At 39.6% G+C, this 23,642-nt stretch overlaps 1 protein-coding gene across 3 annotated transcripts; it reads right to left on the bottom strand.

The window, feature by feature from the left end:
- Positions 1-5,369: 5,369 nt before the first annotated feature.
- On the bottom strand, positions 5,370-10,152 carry LOC147576890 (olfactory receptor 8B3). 3 transcript variants are annotated; one of them, XM_086676376.1, is made up of 2 exons: positions 10,135-10,152; positions 5,370-6,296 (listed from the first exon to the last, which is right to left on the bottom strand). In XM_086676376.1, exons 1-2 carry the CDS (start codon positions 10,150-10,152, stop codon positions 5,370-5,372), a joined length of 945 nt encoding a protein of 314 aa, XP_086532502.1. The 3 variants fall into 3 exon arrangements, with proteins under 3 accessions (XP_086532502.1, XP_086532501.1, XP_086532503.1); XM_086676375.1 differs by lacking the exon at positions 10,135-10,152 and adding an exon at positions 6,470-6,495 and having other exon boundaries at positions 5,370-6,303; XM_086676377.1 differs by lacking the exon at positions 10,135-10,152 and having other exon boundaries at positions 5,370-6,308.
- Between the last annotated feature and the right edge of the window lie 13,490 nt (positions 10,153-23,642).

The raw sequence follows: 23,642 nt of genomic DNA, 5'->3' as shown, positions 1-23,642 counted from the left end.
AGATTCCCTTTTCATTATTTGTGTTCCTTCCTGGGATTGCCATGACTTCAAAAACAAGTTTTTAGACTTCCATACATTAAGCTTCATTCTTTGTACCGTAATATTCTTTGGGTTTTGAAAAGTACATAACATCACTTGTCTATCATGACAGGGTCACATGGAATAGTTTCACTGTCCTAAAAATCCCCAGTGTTTCTTTTATTCACCCCTCCTGGTACCATCCGAAAACTTGACAACAACTGATCTTTTTACTGTCTCTATAGCTTTGCCTTTTCCAGAATGTCATACAGTTGGAAATATATAGTAGCTAGCCTTTCCAAACTGGCTTTTTCACTTGGAAATAGGTCTTCAACACTCCTACATGTTTTTTCATGGTATGACAGTTCACTTCTTTTTATCTCTAAATAATATTTCCTTCTACAGATATATCAAAGTTTATCCATTCCCTTTTTTAAGAACACCTTGTTTGCTTCCAGTTTGGAGCAATCATAAATAAAGCTGCTACGAACATTCATGCGAAGGTTTTTGTCTGGACGTGAAATTTTCAAATCAGTTGGGAAATATTGAGAAGCATCATTGCTGGATTCAGAGTGAAGACTATGTTTGCTTTTATAAGAAACTGCCCAACTGTTTTCCAAAGTAGCTGTACCACTTTGCATTAGCACCAGCAATGAACAAAAGTTCCTATTGCTCTACATCTTTGCCAGCAATTAGTACTGCCAGTTTCTCAATTTTAGTCATTGTAATAGGTTTGCAGGGGCATCTCATTGTTATTTTAATTGAAAATTCCCTAAAAACAAATAAAGCCAAGCAACTTCTCAAACACTTATTTTCCATCTGCATATCTTTTTTGGTGAGGTGTTTGTCCAAATATTTGTCTCATCCTTTCATTTGTTTGTTTTCCTACAGTTGAGTTTTAGAATTCTTTGTATACGGTGGATACAAGTTCTTTCTCAGATCTATGCTTTGCCAATATTTTCTCCCATTCTGTGGCTTGACTTTCCTTTTTTTAAATTTTTCTTTAACATTTATTCATTTTTTGAGAGACAGAGAAAGAGCATGAATGGGGGAGGGGCAGAGAGAGAGGGAGATAACAGAATCCGAAGCAGGCTCCAGGCTCTGAACTGATAGCACAGAGCCCAATGCGGGGCTTGAACTCACAAACTGTGAGATCATGATCCGAGCCAAAGTTGGACACTTAACCGACTGAGCCACCCAGGAGCCCCTTGACTCTCCTTTTTAAAACAATGTTGTTTCCAGAAGTGTTTTTAAACATTTAAAGTTTGGCTTACCAATTTTTTTTCATGAATCATGCTTTGGTATTATATCTAAAACCTCACCAATCACCAAATCCAAATTCACCTAAATTCACCTAAGTTCTCTGAGTTCCTTTAAAAGTGTCATAGTTTACGCTTTGAATTTTGTAGTTTACAATTGGTTGATGATCTATTTTGAGGTTGTTTTGTTTTGAAAGGCATAAGGTTTATGTCTAAATTCATGTTTTTGCATATGGGTATCTGATTTTTCCAGCATCACTTGTTAAAAAGATTACTATTTCTCAACTGATTTGCCTTTGTTCCTTTGTCAATAATCAGTTGACAATATTTTGTATGTTTATTCCTGAGCTCTCTCTTCTGATCTGTTGGTCTATGTATCTTTTCTTTCATCACACAGACTTGATTATTATAACTTTATAGTCGGTCTTAGAGTTGAATAGTGTCTGTCCTACAACTTTTTTCCCCTTCAGTATTTTATTTGATATTCTGGCTCTTTTGCCTTTCCATATAAACTTTGGTGATATCCACAAAAATTTGCTAGAATTTTGATGGGGATCACACTGAATCCATAGATGAAGTTAAGAAGAATTGACATCTTAATGTTATTGAGTATTCCAATCCATTAACATAGAATATCTTTCCATTTCTTTTGATCTTTTTAAGTACGTTTATTAAAGTTTGTAGTTTTTCACATCTAGATACTATAAATATTTTGTTAGGTTTATAACTAGGTATTTCTTCTTTACTGGGGATGGCTAGAGAGGCGCTAATATGAACAGTATTGTGTTTTCATTTCAAATTCCAATTATCCAATTACTGATATATAGGAAATAACTTAACTTTTGTAGGTTAACTTTGTATCCTGTGACTTTCATATAGTCACTTACTAATTCCATGAGGTTTTGTTTGTTGCTTTGTTTTTGTTGTTGTTGTTGCTATCAATTTTGAGAGATTCTCTATAGAGGTAGTCATGTCATCTGAGAACAAAGACAGCTTTATTTGTTTCCTAATCTGTATAAGTAGCAAACTTTTAAAAGTTATCATTCCAAGAAGCAATATAGGCCCAAATATATTAATAAATCTGAAAAATTTTATTTCAGCATTCTTGTCCAAACTATAATGAGATACCATTGTATGCACACCAGAATGTCTAAAATTAATAAGACTTAAAATACCAAGCATACATGTGGATGTGGAACAACTGTAACTTTCATACACTACTGTCAAGACAGTAAAATAGTATAAGTACTTTGGAAAACAAATTGGTGTTTTCTAATAAAGATACACATACATGTACTGATCCAGATACTCCACTGCTAACTATATATCCAGAGAAATTAGTATACACGTTAAAAAACTGTACTTAAATATTTATTCAAGTTTTATTTATAACAGCCAAATTTCCAACATTACAAGAATAGATAAGTAAACTGTGGAAAATAGATTCAATGAAATACTTCTCAGAAAATAATTTAATGATATATGCAGCAATATGTTTAAAATACAAAAATGAAAAAAAATAATAAAATAAAATAAAATACAAAAATGATTATGTCAAATGAAGAAGGTACACACAAACGTATAAACAGTTTGGCTTTATTTTTAAGATTTTTAAAAAGAGACAAAACTACTCTAAAGTGAGAGAAATCAGAGCCATGGGGGTTGCTGTTGACTAGAAAGGGGAATGAGGAAAATTTCTGGGCTCATTGAAATGTTCCATATCTTTTTCTGGGTGGAGTTTATACTTAGGCAAAAAGTCATCAAGGTGTATATTTAATATTTGTATATTTTACTATATATAAACTATACCTTGTTAAACAAAATTTGAAATATTTTATGTCTTTGTAAGTAAAATTTATTTGTGTAAAAATATGCAGAGTTCAATATTTTAAACAATATATTGTTAAGCAGATATATTGGGACTTACAGAAAACTAGTGTGTGTGTTTTGTAATGTAATCTCTATTACTTATTACAACATTTAGTTTATTATTGTTGTTATTCAAACACATGAATAAAAGGTAAAAGGTATATCTTACCTCCCACTATATTTAATATTCTAAATACACAAATGGGAAAAGCATTTTTTGGGAAACATTTGTGCTTTTTGGAAAAGCATTTGTGGCAAGTAGGAAAATTATATGAAAAAGCATCTAGTTAAATATATTTAGTATCTTATTGGTAAGACAAGGTTTCAGTAAATTCACAAAATGTTGCTAGGAATATAGTTTATTGCTATTAATATACACCTTTTTCATGATAAACTTCACTGTATTAATAAAACAATGGCTAAAATTTTCCTCCTAATACTCTGTGTAGTATTTTCCTTAAGGTGATAAATTTTAAAATTTACAGTAAGAACTATATGCTCTTTTTCAAATACTTGATATCATTTTAGATGGTAAAGAATGCAACTTTTATAATACACTAAACCACCAACCCAAAACCCCCTTACTGGGATCCTGAGATACATATGTATTATTTCTCTAATCATCCCCTCTTACTACTATGATTGGCAATGAACAATGGAGTCTATGTATTGTCTTAGATATTGAATACATTGCCCTGATAGACACTCTCAGAAGCAGGTAGTATGTCATATAGATCTTGCCATTACCAAAGAACAGAAGGAAAGTCAGAATAATAACAGAAAAAGTGACAAGAAAAAATAGAACAAAAGGCCACTATTGGAGGGATCTGATCCTACTATAATCTTTACACACAATTTGAAATGCATTTCTTTGAGTGCTGCTGCCTATACCAGTAACAATATTGTTAAGAATGAGAGTTCTTGTAGCCCAAATGTCCAGCGATGGATAAATGGATAAAGAAGATGTGGTATATATATACAATGGAGTATTACTCAGCAATCAAAAAGAATGAAATCTTGCCATTTGCAACTATGTGGATGGAACTAGAGGGTATGTTATGCTAAGTGAAATTAGTCAGTCAGAGAAAGACAAATACCGTATGACTTCACTCATATGGGGACTTTAAGACACAGAACAGGGGCGCCTGGGTGGCTCAGTCGGTTAAGCGTCCGACTTCAGCTCAGGTTACCATCTCGCGGTCCGTGAGTTTGAGCCCCGCGTCGGGCTCTGGGCTGATGGCTCAGAGCCTGGAGCCTGCTTCTGATTCTGTGTCTCCCTCTCTCTCTGCCCCTCCCCCGTTCATGCTCTGTCTCTCTCTGTCTCAAAAATAAATAAACATTAAAAAAATTAAAAAAAAAAGACACAGAACAGATCAACATAAGGGACAGGAAGCAAAAATAATATAAAAACAGGGAAGGGGACAAAACATGAGACTCTTAAATATGTAGAACAAACAGAGGGTTGCTGGAGGGGCTGTGGGAGGGGGGATGAGCTAAACGGGTAAGGGGCATTAAGGAATCTACTCCTGAAATCACTGTTGCACTATATGCTAACTAAGTTGGATGTAAATTTAAAAAAATAAAATAAAATAAAATAAAAAGAATGAGCTCTTGTAGTGTTTGTCATTTCTATATCTAGATCAGAGAGCTCTAACTTCAACTTTATATAACTGATAAAACTAATCATATTTGCCCATATTAGGAATAGCCCAGAGACAAAAGTAGTATAGAAGTTATTTTAAATATCAGTGCATAGTTTCTATTTAGAAAACATATTACTTTCTTTAAAAAATTTTTTAACATTTATTCATTTTTGAGAGACACAGAGACAGCGTGTGAATGGGGGAAGGGCAGAGAGAGAGGGAGACACAGAATCCGAAGCAGGATCCAGGCTCTGAACTGTCAGCACAGAGCCCGATGTGGGGCTCGAACCCACAAACTGTGAGATCATGACCTGAACCGAAGCCAGACACTCAACCGACTGAGCCACCCAGGCACCCCAGAAAACGTATTACTTATTTATGTAAACTTGCACAAGATGATGGAGATACAGAAGGAAAAATGAGACGAGATCAGCTATCAGAAAAATCACAAGCACGTCTATTAAACCACACAAAACACAATCTCTAGAAACAACATGTTTATGATCACATTCTCACCTTGAAAAACACCAATAATTATAAAATAAAAAGTTGAACTTCTTTATACTGTTGCCACTTCTAATTAGAACATGCTTCTCCTTTGGATTTTAATCAAGACTTTCCTCAGTGCAATTTTGACATCCTTATTCCTCAAACTGTAGATCAGGGGATTGAGCATGGGCCCCACATTAGTATAGAAAACTGAAGAAACTTTCCCCTGCTCCATAGACCCCGGAGAAGAATACTTAAGATACATGAATGCTGCTGAGCCAAAGAAAAGAGAAATAGCAATGATGTGAGAACTACAGGTACTGAGGGCTTTTGATCGTCCTTGAGCAGATTTGATATGAAGAATGCTAGTGAGGATAAAGACGTAAGAAATTAGGATGGTAAAACTGGGTACTGTGATATTAATTCCCACGACTATCAGAACTACTACCTCGTTGACATAGGTGCTGCTGCAAGACAGTTGGAGGAGAGGAAGAATATCACACAGGTAATGGTTGATGACATTAACACTGCAGAAGGTTAGTCTGAGCATGCACCCTGTGTGGGCAGAGGCTCCAGCAAACCCCATCATATATGCAGCAACAGTCAGCAAGGCACAGACCTGATGGGACATGGTTACCTTATACAGCAACGGATTACAGATGGCCACGTAGCGATTGTAGGCCATTGAGGTCAACATATAGCATTCCGAGATGACAAAAAAGAGAAAGAAAAACAGCTGAGTCATGCAGCCAACATAGGAGATGATATTCTCCCTCGACACAAAGTTCATCAGCATCTTGGGGGTGAAAGCAGAAGAGTAACAGACATCAATGAAGGATAGGTTGAAGAGGAAGTAGTACATGGGGGTATGGAGGTGAGAATTTAGACTAATAAGAGTGACCAAGCCAACGTTGCCCACCATGGTGACAATGTAGATCACCAGAAACAGGAAGAAGAGGGGTTGCTGGAGCTCTGGACGGTCTGTTAGGCCAGCAAGAAGAAATTCAGTCACTAAGGACTCATTTCTAACCAGTAGTCTTCTCTTCAGAAATCTGTGAGAACAGAAGAAAATCCCATTAGAGACCCCAGCTCTCTCCTTACATGCTCTCATTTATAAGCAGAAGACTCAGAAGACTTTGCTTCACAGGGTCCGAATGGATTGCCACACACAGCCATCAACATTAAAATCACTCTGTCTTTTGTTGCATGAGCTTCATGTGACAAACAACTGCCCTTGTCTTTACTAGAAGATACAAGAATGGAGTAGCTGAGGACTAAGCCCACCTGTTGGTGAGCTTCAGTAGGGAGGTGTCCCCCTTCTCTCCCTCCCACTCATCTGAACTTTCACTTCCTAGTTCCTATGTTTCCATTATCCTACCAGATACCTCAGTTTCCCTGTGACGACAATCATGAAAGAGACGATTTCTCTCGGGCAGAGAGCATATCATAATTCTGCTTCCTAGAAGAAAGTCCCTACCAGTCTATAATCTTTGCAGATAGCTTACTGCAAGCATCCATGAAATCAATAATGGGTAACAAGTATCGAGGGGAACTTTGGTAGCCTAAGATTTATAATTCAACATGTAGTCAGTGTTTCTACATATTCTGCTTCCCTGTTCCAGCCTAGCTGGACAGATAATGAATAAAGAAAGGTGGATGTGCTTTCCTTGGTTTTGTAGTAAGGCATGAAACAGAAACACAACCAATTTGGATACTGATTATTTAGCTGTTAAGTTTATGAACACATATCGAGCTTCATGCTTATAACACATAAACTCTTTTATATGTCTATTTCAATTTACAACTTAAGAAAGAGATAAATCTTTTCCTCTGATGTTGCTACATGCTAGATGTCACTTGGTCCTGCTATGGCTATCTTGCTACCACACTGAAGATGAAGCCAACAGAGGGTATGCTTAGAAAAAGCAGAAAAGTATATAGAAAATATTCAGAAAAGTATATAGCCAGAGCTTTATACGTTGAGTTTCTTGTTATGAATTATAAATATTTTTCCTGATTTTACAGGAACAGAGAGCATGAGAGGTAAATAGAAACTTGATTAACTCACTCTCCCTCCATGGAAATAACCATGCTGACCCTGTAAGTATGGTTCACCTCCACTGGAAGAAGAACTGGCCTTCAGGATGTCAAGGTTGAGCAGAGGTAGTCACTGAATTTTCTTCTTCCTTTACCGGCAAAAGGGTCATAGCATAGATCTCACAGTCTGAATGTTCCAGGAGTCATTCTTGGCTGTAGATCAAACTGGTCATTATAAATTTATTAAGAAAATACGAAGGGCCACTACATACTTGAGACCTGAGCCACTGTGTCAGAGCTCAAGGCATTTGTTTAAGACTTATATATTTTTTGGATCTGGCTAGAAATTCAGGTGTGAGTCTCCCCCAGGACCTTCCCATCTCAATAAACTCTGTAGGGAAGGAACTGGTGTCTGTGCTTATATCCTAATTGTGACAGTAAATGTTAATTTCCCATCAGAGATTATATATTCCTTATGAGAAAGGATCTTATGCTGGCCTCTCTAAAGGTTCAAATAATTCATGTCATTGAAAATTTCTCTAATTATAATTCTAGGTAACATATTAGTTTTAAGGATTTAAGTTCATACAGATTTATGAACATTTCAGTAAAGTTTACTTTACCCTTTTAAAACATTTGAGTTCCTTTAAATATTCAGTGCCTTACAGACATTACAGTCTATTTTAAAGTGATAACAACTTAACTTCAATCACATACAAACCTTTATCCCTTTACTTCCTTCTCATATTTTGTTTCTGATGTCACAATTAATCTTTTTATATTGTGAATCCATTAACAAGTTATTGTAGCTATAGTTATTTTTAGTACTTTTTTCCTTTAACCTTTACTAGTATTAAGTGATTAACCACCATATTGCAGTATTAGAGTATTCTGAACTTGACTGAATATATTTAAATTTTCAGTGTGTTGTATATTTTCTAATGTTTTCATGGTACTAGTTATTGTCTTTTTGTTTCAGCTCAGAGAACTCCTTACAGCATCTCTTATAAAGCAAGTCTAGTGGTAATGAATTCCCTCAGCTTTCATTGGGAGAGTTTTTATTTCACCTTTATTTTTGAAAGACAACTTTACTAGGTAAAGTGTTCTTGGTTGGCAGTTTTTTCTTCCAGCATTTTCAGTATATCATCCCTCTCTCTCTGGGCTGCAGGGTTTCTCAAAAAAAAAAAAAAAATCTGATAGCCTTATGTAGGGTTCCTGGGCATATGAGGGTTATTTTTCCTCTTACTGCTTTAAAAAATTTTTTTAATGTTTATTTTTGAGAGAAAGAGAGAGTGAGCAGGGAGGAGCAGAGAGAGACGGAGACACAGAATCCAAAGCAGCTCCAGGCTCTGAGCTGTCAGCACAGAGCCCGATGCGGGGCTCGAATCCACAGACCATGAGATCATGACCTGAGCTGAACTCGAATGCTCAGCCGACTGAGCCACTCAGGCGCCCCTCCTCTGACTGCTTTTAAAATTCTCTCCTGGGGCGCCTGGGTGGCGCAGTCGGTTAAGCGTCCGACTTCAGCCAGGTCACGATCTCGCGGTCCGTGAGTTCGAGCCCCGCGTCAGGCTCTGGGCTGATGGCTCAGAGCCTGGAGCCTGTTTCCGATTCTGTGTCTCCCTCTCTCTCTGCCCCTCCCCCGTTCATGCTCTGTCTCTCTCTGTCCCAAAAATAAATAAACGTTGAAAAAAAAATTAAAAAATAAAATAAAATTCTCTCCATTATTTTTCATTTTAGACAGCTGAATTATAATGTGTTTTGGAGAAGATCACTTTGGGTTGAAATATTGGGGTGACCTATTAACTTTATGAGTTACAAGTCTAAATCTCTCCCCAGATTTAGAAAGTTCCCAGCCATTATTCCTTGAACCAAGCTTTCTGCCCCTTTCTGCATCCTTCTCCTTTGGGAACTCCAATCATGTCTACAGTGTTTCGCTTAATGGTACTCCATAGGCCATGGGGACTTTCTTTATTCATTTCATGTTTTTCCTGTATTCTCACTGACTGCATAATTTTAAATGTCCTGTTTCTACTTCACAGGCTTATTCTTCTGCCCAATCCAATCTGATACTGATGCTCTCTATTGGATTTGTCATTTCATTCATTATATTCTTCAGCTTCAGAAAGTTTGCTTCTTTTTTTTATGATTTCTATCCCCCTGTTAAACTTCTCATTTTGCATATTGTTTTCATGATTTAATTGACTTGTCTTTATGTGTTTTCCTGTAGCTCGCCATGCTTCCTTAAAACAGCTATACTGAATTCTGAATAAGACAAATCACAGATGTCCATTTCTGGAAAATTATTGTGTTCCTTTGGTGGTGTCAGTTTATGCTGATAATTCATACTCCTTGAAGACTGCTACTGTCTTACTATCTGAAGAAGCAGCCACCTCCTCCAGTCTTTCTGACTTGCTTTAGGAGAAAATTACCTTCTGTCACCCCTGCTAGTGATTCCGAGCCTTTCTCTGACCTTTTATAAGGTTATTCCTGCTCCATACTTCTTGTTTCACCTTTCGGTAGTATTCTTAAGCTTACACGCCTTCACTCAATCTTGCAAAACCAGGTTGGTTGCCAAGAGCCTCTGTTTTGCTTTCCTTAAGATGGGAGTGAATGCTCAAGTTTGTGATTTCTCCCCAGCCTGCAGTCTGGCCATCTTTCTGCATGTGCTCACTAGCCATCTGCAAAGACTCTCTCACTGGAAGCACATGCAGGGAGTCATCCACAGGGTAGGGTTATGTGTAAGGGGGTGCCCATGACTATTTGGAGTTATCCCCAATGGCTCATTAGCAAGCAAGCTTCCTGATGGAGTCCACAGCATGATTAGTAGGATCCATATCCCTTTTTTGTTGTTGTTTATTTATTTTTGACAGAGAGAGAGAGAAACAGAGCATGAGCAGGGCAGGGGCAGAGAGAGAGGGAGACACAGAATCCAAAGAAGGCTCCAGGCTCTGAGCTGTCAGCACAGAGCCCGATGTGGGGCCCGAACTCACAGACCATGAGATCATGACCTGAGCTGAAGTCAGACTCTCAACCGACTGACCCACCCCATATCCCTTTGATGCCCTCCAACAGCCCTACCTTATACCTTCCCAGACAACTTCCATGCTCAACCACATGATATACCTAAGCAATCTGGATGGGATGAAAAGAAGTGAATCTCACAAAACAGATGAACATAAGGGAAGGGAAGCAATAATAATATAAACAAGGGAGGGGGGCAAAACATAAGAGACACTTAAATATGGAGAACAAACAGAGGGTTACTGGAGGAGTTGTAGGAGGGGGGATGGGCTAAATGGGTAAGGGGCATTAAGGAATCTACTCCTGAAATCATTGTTGCACTACATGCTAACTAACTTGGATGTAAATTTTTTAAAAATAAATAAATAAATAAAAATTTTAAAAAAAGAAGTGGATCTCTTTGGCAGTGTCTCATACAGCTAAGGAAACCAGGCATTCACTCACATACTCTCACTTTCCCCAGTGAGAGAAATCACAAGTCACAGGTTATAAGAACACCTCTTTGGCACTGGGCTATGCTGCCTTGGAGGACGCAGGACATAGGTAAAGTGAAACTATTCCTCTTACCTGCTTCAGTACATCCAATTTTGGATTCTTAATTTGCTCCAACAGTGTGCTGTGACTTCTCCACAAAACTTCTGGACTTCTACGAGGGCTCTCTCATCTGTGGGTGATTGTAGAAACTGCTGTTCTTTGTGAGGAAAACAGTAAAAAGTTGTCATTGTGCCATGATGTAATATATTGTTCGTCTTATGATCTTACTATGTTATTCATCTTGGAATTTTCTTTAGGCCAACCTAAGTCAAGACTCTCATCCTTTCTCCTCCAAGAATAAAAACTGAGACACCCAGAATTTGGTTGGTATTATAATCAAAGACGAGGGGAACACAGGGTATGTCCTACTATTACTCTTCATGAGAGTGCACAACATCATTATTTGTGTGTGTGTGTGTGTGTGTGTGTGTGTGTAAAATGTGTGTGTGTGTGTGCTGTGTTTGTTGTTAACAACAAAACGTAAAGACTCACATTTTAGGAGATATAGGAGGATACAGACAGGAGGCTCCAAGGGCTCTGGCTGGACTCCCAAACTCTGGCCTCTCCATGGACAGAAGGCTTCACTTCCTGCAAAGGTTTTCTCTTAATAACAGGCCTAGAACAGCCTGCTCAGCACGGCAACATACCAGTCTGCATAAAAACAAACCTGACTTTTTCCACCCTAAAAAAAGTCCATGCTGTCACCCCTACCTGAGAGGTGGCCTTGGTAACCAGACAGTGAGCTGTCAGGGAGTGAAAGTGTCCCCCAAACACCACCCTCCTCCCTTCTCCAGCTTCTCAGAACTGCTGTCTTTGCTCAGTGGCATGGTTTCTTAAATGTTTGCTCTTATGATTTCTTTTACTTTAAAAAAACAAAAACAAAAACTATCTGAAAACAAATAGCAGAAACACTAACTTCACAATGCTAGAACCTACAGCAGGGGAACTTTCTAAGCATTTCATGCCAAAATGGGTCATTCCAAATCAAAGTCACTCTCTGGAGGTGAAAAAGATACAAGAAAAAGAAGAGAAGAAACTTGGACACATTTTGCAGGTCTGTGACAAAGAAGAAAGGGTCCAACGACAGGGTGAAGTTGGGGTCTGCTGGGTACCTCCAGGGCAAGGACCACTCCCACCTCATAGTGTGCCAGGACCCTGCAGAGCAGGGGGGCGGGGCTCAGGCACCACCATACTCTGTCCCCTGTGCTCATCTGTTCAAGAACAAGCAGTCCTCATCCAACCTCTTTCTGGGCATGGCTGGGAATGGGCCTGTGAGCGTGTCAGAGCATGCCGGGACCCTTCATGAGCTGGGGTATCGTCACCCATCCAGACTGGGTTTTATTATGCTGTGAAGCCTAATGCTCTCACTCCTCACCAAGTGCTGGCTGGAGCCTTGCTGGAGGAGCGAGCCAGATCGGTTGAGGTTGGCATTGGCAGGGCAGCCTCTCAGGATCCTCTGCGCTCTGCCCCCTCGCCAGCACTGGCCCTGTTGTACTTACTGAGAAAAGTGTCCTTTGGGCCTAGCTCCACCCTCCCTCGAAAACTGCCTGCAACCAGCTCTGCTTCCCCAAGGCAAAAGGACAGGCCACCAAGAAAGGTGATGGGAGGGCAGCCAAAAGATGAGAATCCAAGCAGGGCAGGAAGTGAGCCCTCACCGATTTGAGATGGAGATGGGAGAGAAAGGGGGAGAAAGTGGGATGCCCTGAAAGAGAGGATAGGACTGCCAGGAGATAGTAAAGAGTCAGCAGAATGAAGAAGCAAAGCAGCTAAGAGGCTGTGAGTAGACAGGAACCCTGAGAATGCAGAAGCCCCGAAACAGGAAACCCTGAGAGAATGGGGGGCTGAGGTACAAAGGGATGGTTCCCTGAAGTGAATGAAGGCCTAACACGGTGGAGGCAGATGCATAAAGAAGGAGGTGGCTGAGGGCCCTGAGACAGACACTGAAAAATGATGAGGAGATCGGGGGGGGGGGGGGGGGGGGGGCGTAAGGCATGGGGCATTGAGGAGCTGGACAAGGACAGAAAGGCAGAGGGGCTAGAGGCAGGGCATCCACGGAGTGAGTCCCAAGTGGAGCCGAGCTCTGCCTCTGCTCAGATGGGTTCCAAATTGCTATGGCAGGAAGGCCAGGCGCTCTAGCTGACACGTGGCAGAGATGCGGCCACCTCCGACTGAACTTCCCCGTGGGTCCGGGAAGACTTACTTCTTGCTTTTTGAACGTACCCTCGATCTTGGGCATGGACTTTCCCGCCTTGCAGTCCCTGGCGTCTCCTCTGCTGGGCCCTCCCCCTGCCAAGGGCCACTAAACTGCTCCTTTTTCCAGAAGACCTCCCAGCAGCTTGCAGACACTTCTCCTTGCGCATGCTTCACGCTGCGACTGGCCCCTCCACGCCCCCAGAGGGCAGTGTGCGGTTCAGCAGGCCTTGTGTCCCCAGGCTGTCAGAGCGGAAGATGGCTGAACATTTGTCCCCGTTGGATGTGTCAGGGGCCAGGCTGCACGCAGCAGGCAGGTGGCCTCGCTCGGGGCTGCCCTGGGCCACACCAGGGACTCCATGGCGTTTCTGGCCGTGGCTTTCGAGTCATCTCTCAGGTTGCTGCTGTATAAGGCATTGGCCGTGGCGGAGGCCGCAAGCGCCCACGAGTCCCACTCCTCTCCTCTTGCAGCCTCCACGCTGTCCCCCAGGCCCAAGACGGCCTCTGGGGCTCTCAGGCTGCCGGTTCTCCAGCAATAGACCTCGTCCTCTGCGCACCCCTCACCCTTGGGGCTTAGCAGCTGCCGAAGCTCTGGAGCCCTCGCACAGGACCTGCATGGCACCCGCAGCCGCCTCTTCCGCCGACCCGGTCTTGGGAGACTCCGCAGAGAAGGTAAGAGTGAGGCTGCCCCTGTGCTCTGGCACAGGGGACACCAGGAGTACCCGTCCCTGTGCTCCCAATAGCCTGCCGTGAGGCTCCCTTTTGGCTCCGAGTGGAATGGAGTGGAGGTGGAGCGGCCCTGCGCGGAGAGGAAGTACAGGGTGGGCTGGAGAGGGGGCGCTGTGACGCAGGGTGGGGGAGCAGCTGTGTGGCTGCGACCAGGATGGCGGCACCTGTAGCTCCGCCTCCCCGAAAGTGGGACGGAGTCGTGCAGGCCCCTTGGGCAGCTCGCTCACTGCAGCGCCGTTTATTAATCAAAAGCAGATCAGCCAGCGAAAGGCATTTGTGTATGACAAAATTTCCGTTATTTACAATGTATTGTCATTCAGTCAATCCCGGTATGCATGTAACAGTTTCAGAGTTGCAAACATACTCCTGAGAAGGACAAATTTAGCAACTAAAGTACCATGCTTTATACATTTCTTTTTACCTTCAATTTACAATATCTAGTCAAATAAGTAAATAAATGGTAGATAATGGAGCCAGGTTTCCCATTGTCACAGAAATAAGTTACAAATAGGCAAAAGAGGGAGGCTGTAATGAGTCCTGTGTGGCTAGATTAGAGCTGGAGCTAACGGCATTAATTCGTGTTTCTATTAAATATATATTAAGATAGGTGGATAAAGAGATAGTTAAATATGGAAATACACACAAGAGTTTGAATACATACACGTATTTCCTACCTCTTCCCACTGAGAGTGTTACTGAAACCCACGTTTAGCTGCCTGTCGCTCAAAAAGCCGATAGAGTTTTGATTGGAAAGAAATGTGAGCTTTATTCCTCTTGAAGAGAAGGCAGACTCTGCCCAAAGGCCAACTCCATGGTTCCTCCCTGGCCCAGGGGTTTTTAAAAGAATTTAGGGCAGTTAATCAATAAAGAGAGTACAATGGTCAGTAACATTTCTCGATTACTTGATTACCTGCCCTTGATTACAGGGGTTTGTCAAGGGGGTCTGGTTTTAGTTTCCTGAGCTGCATGGAAGTTTTGTTCTTTCTAGGAAAGAATGCATGATCTATAGATATACCGAGAAAGGTTAGTTAATCAATCACACTGGTAAGGTGCTTGCTAATGCTTAAAGGTTGGCCAGAGGGGTCAAGGCAGCTTCAAGAGGGCCTGGAAGCAGTGATACCCTAGCAGCAATGAACATATCTAGCACTCAGATCTTATTTCTGAATAAAATCCTCTGGTAATAAGAAGTAGGGCTCCTTGGAGAACTGATACATTTTAGAGCTGGACCAAGGAAATTTACAGAATGATTCTGAAACATCTTATAGTGTCAGAGAGTTATAAAAAAAAGATTTGATTTTTAGAGAGAAGATGGAGTCATCAAAAGTTCATAGAATTTAACCTGGGAGCTCTTAAGGGCCAGCTCTTAAAGCTAGAACTATTTGGAAAACAAAATAAATAATGACATTATTGGGTTAAAATCCAAAGAATAAAGTAAATATCTGTGAATCCATATGAATTTCAAAAATACATATCTAGATTAACTCTTCCCCAGGAAGTAGAATTTAATTCCTCTTTCCCGGACATAGTGACTTGCTTCCAAAGAATTTAATAGGAAAAGGGAAAAATAGTAAATTTACAAGGAAGAAAACTGACACCACCTTAACCAGTTGATCAGAGTTAACATTGCTAGTGATAAGTCAAGTTGATATCATATAGGCTTGGTTATAATGCGTTGGTAAAGACTCTTCACTCTACATTATTTTCCAGTATGACCATAAGAAAGTAGTATACAAAGCCAAATGAGGGCATTCTATAATATCTGATCTACACTCTTCAAAATTACTATTGTCATTAAAAAGGCAAAGACTAAGAAATTGCCACAGATCAGAGAAAACTAAGGAGATATATCAACTAAAAGCAGTGTGGCTTCCTAAATTGGATCCAGGAACAAAAATATGGCATTACAATAGAAACTGGCGAATCCAAGTTAAAATCAGTATTTTCATTAGCAGAGTTGTACTGAAGTTATTCTCACTCTTAAGAAGTGTACCATGGGTATGTATGAAATTTACACTAGGGGACTCTGCATGAAGGGTATATACAGGAATCCTCTGTGCTATGTTTGCAACTTTTCTATAAACACACAATTATTTTTAAATAAAAAGTTATTTACAAAAGCACAAATCTCTCATCTCCCCCCAATATGTAATATTTGATTTTATGTAAACCTCTCTGTAGATTTGAAAATACAATTTTTTCCTTTCTACAAATAGGAATGCACATTTGCACACATGTTTATCTTTTGGGAAGATGGGCAAGAGTCCCATTTCATGCTTAGACAGAATCCTTACTATGTGTCATCTTGGTATGAGATAGCACTCAACCTTCGACGTTCCACTATAGAATCCAAGAGGGAGAGAAGTTCTGCCCCAACATTCCCTGGCAGACAGAGGACAGGCATGTTGACCCAGACTCAACCAAACCCATAACTCCTATCTAAGATTTTGACCTGGAACAAATAATGCAAATGTAGTGACATAACTGGGAACCATTCATGTAGCTGCAGCTGTGTCCAAGGCTGAGTCAGTGATAGGAAATAGGGTGGGGATCCTGCAACATCAGAGTGGCCTGAAGTCTGAAATGCTTCCTGCCCTTGACCCCTGGAGTTGCTTTGGTCCTGCCTATTCTCCAACTTTGGTTTTCCAACTTCACATCAAATCTCTCAATTCCCAATGTCCTTTCTATTAACTTTTTCTTTTTAAAAAAGCTAGAGTCACCTTTTTTCCAGTTTAATTGAGATATAATTGACATACAGCTTTTTATCATGGTCACTTTCTATTGTTTGTCCACATAAACCCTTAAACTACCTGACAAAACATGTATCTGTCAATGGGTTAAAGTATAAATTATAAACATAACTAAACTTAAGAATACAAGATTTTAGGGTGTTTAACAATTATTAAAATTTGTATAATCCTTGTACTTCTCAAAAGACAAGAAACTAGCTTCCTCTTTGGCAAGCGATATCACTATTGGCTTTCTCAATAATTAAGTCACGACTTATGAAACAGGTTTCATATAATATCAACTCATTTGCTGCAATTTTGTATTTTTCCAGAAAAAATTATTATTTAAGTCACAAACACAGTTTACTTTTTTTTTTTTTTTTTTTTTTGGAAAAAGATGGGTAAGTCAAACAGAAAAGAATGTCAGTGTATCTTCCAGCTATGGCTGAGTGAGAAGTTCAGCAAATCTCCTCTGCTATAGCATCCATAAACTTGGACAGAATTGGCAAAAACAGTTTTGGCACTCTGGAAATCAAACCAAATCTGAGAACTGTTGATGCTTCAAAAAGTGTTGAGCTTTATGTAAGACAATGGGAGTTCATGATGTTTTGCATCAGCATCCCCTTCTCCCAACTTGGTAGATGCAGAGGTAAGATAAGAGGTAAGGGTGGGGCAGGCCTTGAGGACCAGTAACATCAGTACCCATATCACAGAACATGGTTGTGGATATGATGTTAGTGTGAGGAAAGTGGAGAGGCCCAGTGCTTCTACTAGCCTGAGGTTGTGGTTGGTTGTAGTAAAGTGGGTAAGGGAGTGACTTTCAAGTCTCTCTGAATTTAAATCCAGAGGGTTTCTGTACTTAACTGTGAGATCTTAGATCAGTTATGGAACCTCTTTCAGCCTTGGTATCTACATCTATAAGATGAAAAGAATTGTGTGGATTAAATAACTTTCTGCATGTAAAATAGTGGAACACTGCCTGAAACATAGGAAGAGTCTGATCAATGTTTTCCTCTCCTCCTTCTTGTTCATATTCACCATGAAGCTGTTCCTGTCTTGCCTCTGGGACAGGAGTTTTATTTTATGTCAATTGATGTGCAATTGATTTGTGTTTGATGACTTTGTATCCTGAGACCTTGCTAAGTGCACTTATTGGTTCTAGTATTTTGGTTTTGTGGGTTTTTTAGGATTTTTTGTATTAATAGTCATATTATCTGTGAATAATGTTTATTATCTTTTTTCTTTTTTTACCTGCTGGAATTTTATTTCATTTTCTTATGCTATTTCAAGAGTGAGCCTCTTCACCAAATGCAAAAGAGAGAGGACAATCTTAGCTAATCCCAATCTTGTGGGGAAACATTCAGTCTTTACCATTGACTGTGATGTTAGATGTAGACCTTTTATAAGTGCCTTTTGCTGAATTGAGAAGCTTCTTTTCTATTTCTATTTTTCTGATTTCTTATAATAAATGAGTATTTATTTTATCATAGTTGATCACATTATTTTCTCTTCTATTCTGTTAATGTTATGAATTCTTTTGAATGACCTTCAGAAGTGAAACCAACTTTAAAAATTAAAAAAAAAGGGGGGGGGTACCTGGGTGGCTCAGTCAGTTAAGCATCTGACTTCGGCTCGGGTCACGATCTCTTGGTTTGTGAGTTCGAGCCCCGCGTCAGGCTCTGTGCTGACAGCTCGGAGCCTGGAGCCTGCTTTGGATTCTGTGTCTCCTTCTCTCTCTGCCCCTCCCCAACTTGTGCTCTGTCTCTCTATATCTCTCAAAAAATAAATAAATGTAAAAAAAAAAAAAAAAGAAGTGAAACCAACTTTAATTTTGTGTGATGAACCCCACTTGGTCATAATGCATTATCCTTTTTATAGTATGTTATACTAGATTAGTTAATTTTTTTAAAGTTCGTTTATTTTGAGAGAGAGAGAGCACAAGCAGGGGAAGGGCAGAGAGAGAGAGAGAGAAAGAGTCCCAAGCTATCAGCACACAGCCCAATGCAGGCCTTGATCGAGATCATGACCTAAGTTGAAATCAAGAATTGCACTCTCAACCAACTGAGTCACCCAGACACTCCAAATTAGCTTATATTTTTAAATTATTTTTGTACTTATGTTTCTTTTTTTTTTTTATTTCAAGTTAGTTATCATACTGCATAGTCTTGGCTTCAGGAGTAGAACCCAGTGATTCATCTCTTACATATGACACCCAGTGCTCATCCCAAAAAGTGTGCTCCTTAATGTCCATCACCCATTTGACCCATCCCCCCACACACCTCTGCTACAGCAACCCTCAGTTTGTTCTGTGTATTTAAGAGTCTCTTATGGTTTGTCTCCCTCTCTGTTTTTATCTTATTTTTCCTTCCCTACCCCTATGTTACCTGTTTTGATTCTCAAATTCCACATATGAGTGAAATCATATATCTGTCTTTCTCTGACTGACTTATTTTGCTTACCATAATACCCTCTAGCTCCATCCACGTTGTTGCAAATGGCAAGATTTCATTCTTTTTCATTACCAAGTAGTATTCCATTATAAATAAAAGCAAAAATGTACTTATGTTTCTGAGGGATATTACTGTATTTTTTTTCATGTGATTCTTTGTCTCATTTGAGTTTCAGGGTTATTATGGCCTCATAAAATGCGTTGAGAAGTATTTTCTCTCTGTTTATATTTTGAAAGAATTGGCATAAAATTGGTAGTGTTTCCTCCTTACATGTTTGGTAGAATTAACCAAGGAAGCCATTGGGGTCTGACGATGTGAGTGTATGTGTGTGTGTGTGTGTGTGTGTGTAAAGGATTACTTACTTAATTCAATTTGTCTAACAGATTTAGGACTCCTCATATAATCTATTTTGACCTAGTAATTCCTTACACTCTTCAGATCTTCATTCCCAAAAGAAAACATCTATATTTTATATGACAGTGTAGTTATTTACAACAAGGTGGCCATCTTGAAAAATAGCAATAGTCATAATTATCTTATTTTCAGTATTCTGATAATTTTTTGAATATTTACTTTTTCTTAGAGAACACAAATTTAAATGATGACCAATAGTGTTTTTAACAAAACTAAAACCAAAATAATATTTCTGAGTTCACTGAGAAGTGAACCATCTTCAAATCAATACAATACAGCTCTTTGACATATACAGAATTTCAAAGATAATATTTCTGAAAGGACTTCCAGGAATCCAAAAAAATGGCAGCTGCCTAGGTCTGCACCTGCCAATATGTCTGGTAAAGGTAACACACAACATTAAGAAGAACAAATAAAACACCATAAAAACAATATAGTCATAGCATTATCCAAAGATAGGAAATACCCAAACTTCAAAATAACTGTAAATTTGAAAAAGATGTAACTACAGTTCCCAGGGAGCAGTCTCTTTGAGTCCTACTCTGCTTCAAGCTTTTGCAATAAGCAAGGGCAGGTAGGGAAAAAAAAAGACTGGGGAAGAGAGAAGAGGGCAGTTGTGATGGATCTAATTGGATCTTTAACCACAGTCAGAAAGAGTAAGTTCACACTAATTCTGAGAAAGAAAAAAATGTGCCTTAATAGATCAGAGCAAGATATACAGGAAAGGAATGAAAAGGATATGCAATTTGATGTGGTACCTCTTGTTACTTCCAGAGAAGAAAAATAAAATAAAATTCTTAAGGTACCCTGTCTGGAGTAAAGAAATAATAGACGTTAGTAAGTAGACAAGTCAAATAACAAAATAAAATTTGTATTTTAATGGTTTACAAAAAATAAAAATCTTAAAGATTAGAACAAGGGAAAGGAGGAAAAATAGGTAAAATCAAGAAAAGAGTAGGATTCCTCACTGGATTTGGCTCTCTCCATTTTTTACCTGAGAACAATATTCTATTGAAATCCCTCCCAGAGTTGTGCAGTGGAGGGTGGGTTCATTTTCTTGGTGTCAATCACACTTTAAAGATGCATCTTTTTCAACAGAAGACTTAAATTAAAAGTATAGGCATTGAGCAGCAGATATAGATGTTTTTTTCTTTTTCTCACTTTTCATTTTCCGTCCTCATTTTGGACTCCCAAAGCCCCAAATATCTCAGGGATAGTCTTGGATGAAGAGTGTTAAAGTTGATGCCCTGCCACATGTTGACAACTGGAAGTTACAAAAGTAGGTACCCAGATAAGAGCTACTCTCTTTTGTGGGATCTGAGTAGATGGGCAAGGGTCATAAAGCCCCAGAACACAGGCTAGTCTAATACAGTCTCTTGGTAAGCCATTTTCCCTTGAGTTGTGCCCCAACTCTTAGTAAGGTCTATTTTGAAATTTTAGCTAATATAAGATCAAGTAAAGGAACAATCTATTAATGACTTGAGTCAGAGTAATAAAAACAAAGATATAGTCAGGAGGAACCAAGTGGAGTCTTCTTGTCTATACATGGAGAAAGTCTTTCCGAGAAGAAAGCCACGTATAACCAAGAACATTCAAGAAACTGAAAGAGAGAGATACAACCTCTGTGACCCCTTGCATCTAGTCAAGTCTGAAGTAAAATGCATCCCTGGACTTCCCAGTTAAATGAACTATTTTTGTTTGAGTAAAGTTGATTTTACTTAAAATGAAAAGTAATTATCATAATGAAAAGGTTTTTAATCAATACTTGTCACTACTGTACCTTGTGTAGACTTCTATGACAGTGCTTACTCTTTTTTCCTGCATAGCATCGTAAGAGAAATTAATCTTACATTATGAAAGATCTGTATTTGAGTCCTGGCTCTGCCATTAGTTGTTGTGACTTTGGCAAAAATTATTTAACCCTACCTTTGGTTTCTTCACATGTGAAACAGAGATGCCTGTCTCAGGTAGTTGTGAACATTATAAAGGGCAAGTTAATAAAAGAATTTAGTATTGTGACTAACACCTGTTATCCATAAATTATACAATTCTCAATTGCTTCTCTAATCAAACTGAGAGAACCAAGGGGCAGGATCTGTATCTTACTGCTTTTTGTGCTCCAAGTACCTTGCAACTTAAATCCTCTAAGAGATGTTTCTTGAATGAAATGAATCAGTAAAGTTCTAAAATAATCAGTTGACTTGTTTGTGGAAGAGTTTAAACCTCAGGGCCAATACCCTCTCTAAGCAGGGACACAGGTGCTTTTTGCCCATAGACTTATGCAGCCTTTGTATGCTCCCAGACATCACCTTAGGAATTCAACCTAATACTTACATAGCACTTACCATATACCAATAGGGCTCCTGATTAGAGGTAGCAGATTGAGCCTATGTATTTAACCACTCTTACTTTCTGAAAACCCACTGGAATGATAATAAAGGCATTAGAAATGAGAAGCACAAGTATGTTACATAAACCCACTGGGACAAGGAAAACCGTAGGGGGAAGAAGGGTAGGAAGACATTTGGAAAGCTGGAAAGCAGAAGAATGATCAGTAACTGACTCAGTAATCCCCAGGAAGCTCAATTCTAAGCTGCATGGTAGAAACAAATATGATATGCTACGTCATCTTCCATATGCTCAGGAATGTGGTGGCACAAATCACCTCCGATAGTAGAGGTGAAGGAAAAGGTAAAAATAGGAGAGATCCATGAAAGTCTTTAAAAAAAATAGATCCCCAAGTGAATGCTTCTCACCAATCAAGAAGCAACTACATGCTATTTAGAAATACAGAGTTAAAGATGAGAGGAAAAGAAAAGGAGAGAAAAGAAAAAGGAAGGAAAGGGGAGGAAGGGAGGGAGGAAGGAAGGAAGGGGAAGAAAGAGATCTGCTAATAGCAGCATGGATAAAAATGAGTAAGATTGAATCCTTGCTCTCAGGAATGTACAGTCCAAGTGTAACGAAGGTACACGGGTGAGCTCGCTGTGTGTAAGTGAGGGCATGCACAAGCCGCCTCAGCAGCACACAGAGAAAGCACCTTAGGTGCTGAGAGTGGGGACAGGGGAAGAGGTCAGAAAGGTTCTATCAGAAATGATGCCAGGCCTGAGTCTTGGAGAATAAGTTAATGGTATTCAAGTGAAGAAGAAGGGAGAAGGCATGTCAGGCAGAAACAACATGGAGCCAAGAAATCATCAGAATGTATGAGAGGAACTTGAGACGCCTCAGTATTACTGGAGAGTACAATCCAAGGAGTGGAGACATGGCAGATAAAGCTGTGGACACAGTTAGGAAGCAGACTCTAGAGAGCTCTCTGTGACAGGCTGAGAGGTTTGCACTTGTGTTGGGAAACAGGCGGAAGGGTTTTAGGCAAGGGAATGTTGCATTCTCTATAGGTAATTCTATATAAAATGTAGGAATAGATATCCAGAGAAGATGGTGTGGTCAGCAGAATTCTAAAACATGTCTCCCTAATGACTTTTTCCCTTGTATAATCCTCTCTCCTTTGAGTGTGGGTGGAACTTGTAAGTATAATGAGGTATCACTCTAGTGACTGTGCCATAGTATATGGTATAGCTGACCTTAAAATAGAGAGATTGCCAGGGTAGGCCTAATCTAACCACACAAACATTTTGAAGGCAGAGAGTATTTATCAAGCTAGTGGCAGAAGGGGATATATCAGAGAGAGAGTCAAAGCACAAGAAGGATTCCTGTGTTATTTATTGCTGGGTTGAAAAAGAGGGGGCTAGAGGACCAAGAACGCAGGCAGCCTCTAGAAGCTGAGGGTGACCCCCAGCAGACAGCCAGCAAGGATGTGGAGACCTCAAGAAGCTGAATTCTGCCAACAACCTGAGTGAGCTTAGAAACAGCCTTCCCCAGAGCCCCCAGGAGGAAATGCAGTCCTGCCCACATACTGATTTCAGCCTGGGCAGAGAATCAAGCATGACATTCTTTTTTATTTTCTTTCTATAGTTTATTTAATTTTTATAATTTACATCCAAGCTAGTTACCACATGGTGCAACAATCATTTCAGGAATAGATTCCTTAAGCCCCTTACCCATTTAGCCCATCCCCCCCTCCCACAACCCCTCCAGCAACCCTCAGTTTGTTCTCCATATTTATGAGTCTCTTCTGTTTTGTCCTCCTCCTGTTTTTATTTTTTATTTTTTGCTTCCCTTCCCATATGTTCATCTGTTTTGTATCTTAAAGTCCTCATATGAGTGAAGTCATATGATATTTGTCTTTCTCTGACTGACTGATTT

This window comes from Puma concolor, chromosome D1, assembly GCF_028749965.1.
Source record: "Puma concolor isolate L17-30 chromosome D1, mPumCon1.1.hap2, whole genome shotgun sequence".
Classification (NCBI taxonomy): Eukaryota; Metazoa; Chordata; class Mammalia; order Carnivora; family Felidae; genus Puma; species Puma concolor.
The sequence above is the reverse complement of the archived record's forward strand: the minus strand, read 5'-3'. Positions and strand labels throughout refer to the sequence as shown.

Excerpts from the sequence above, each read along its gene's own strand:
- LOC147576890 (XM_086676375.1), bottom strand. The coding sequence starts at position 6,495 with ATGAAGCTCATGCAACAAAAGACAGA. Across the intron at positions 6,304-6,469 it reads CTCATGCAACAAAAGACAGA|AAATGAGTCCTTAGTGACTG; the intron begins GTGATTTTAATG and ends ACTACTGGTTAG.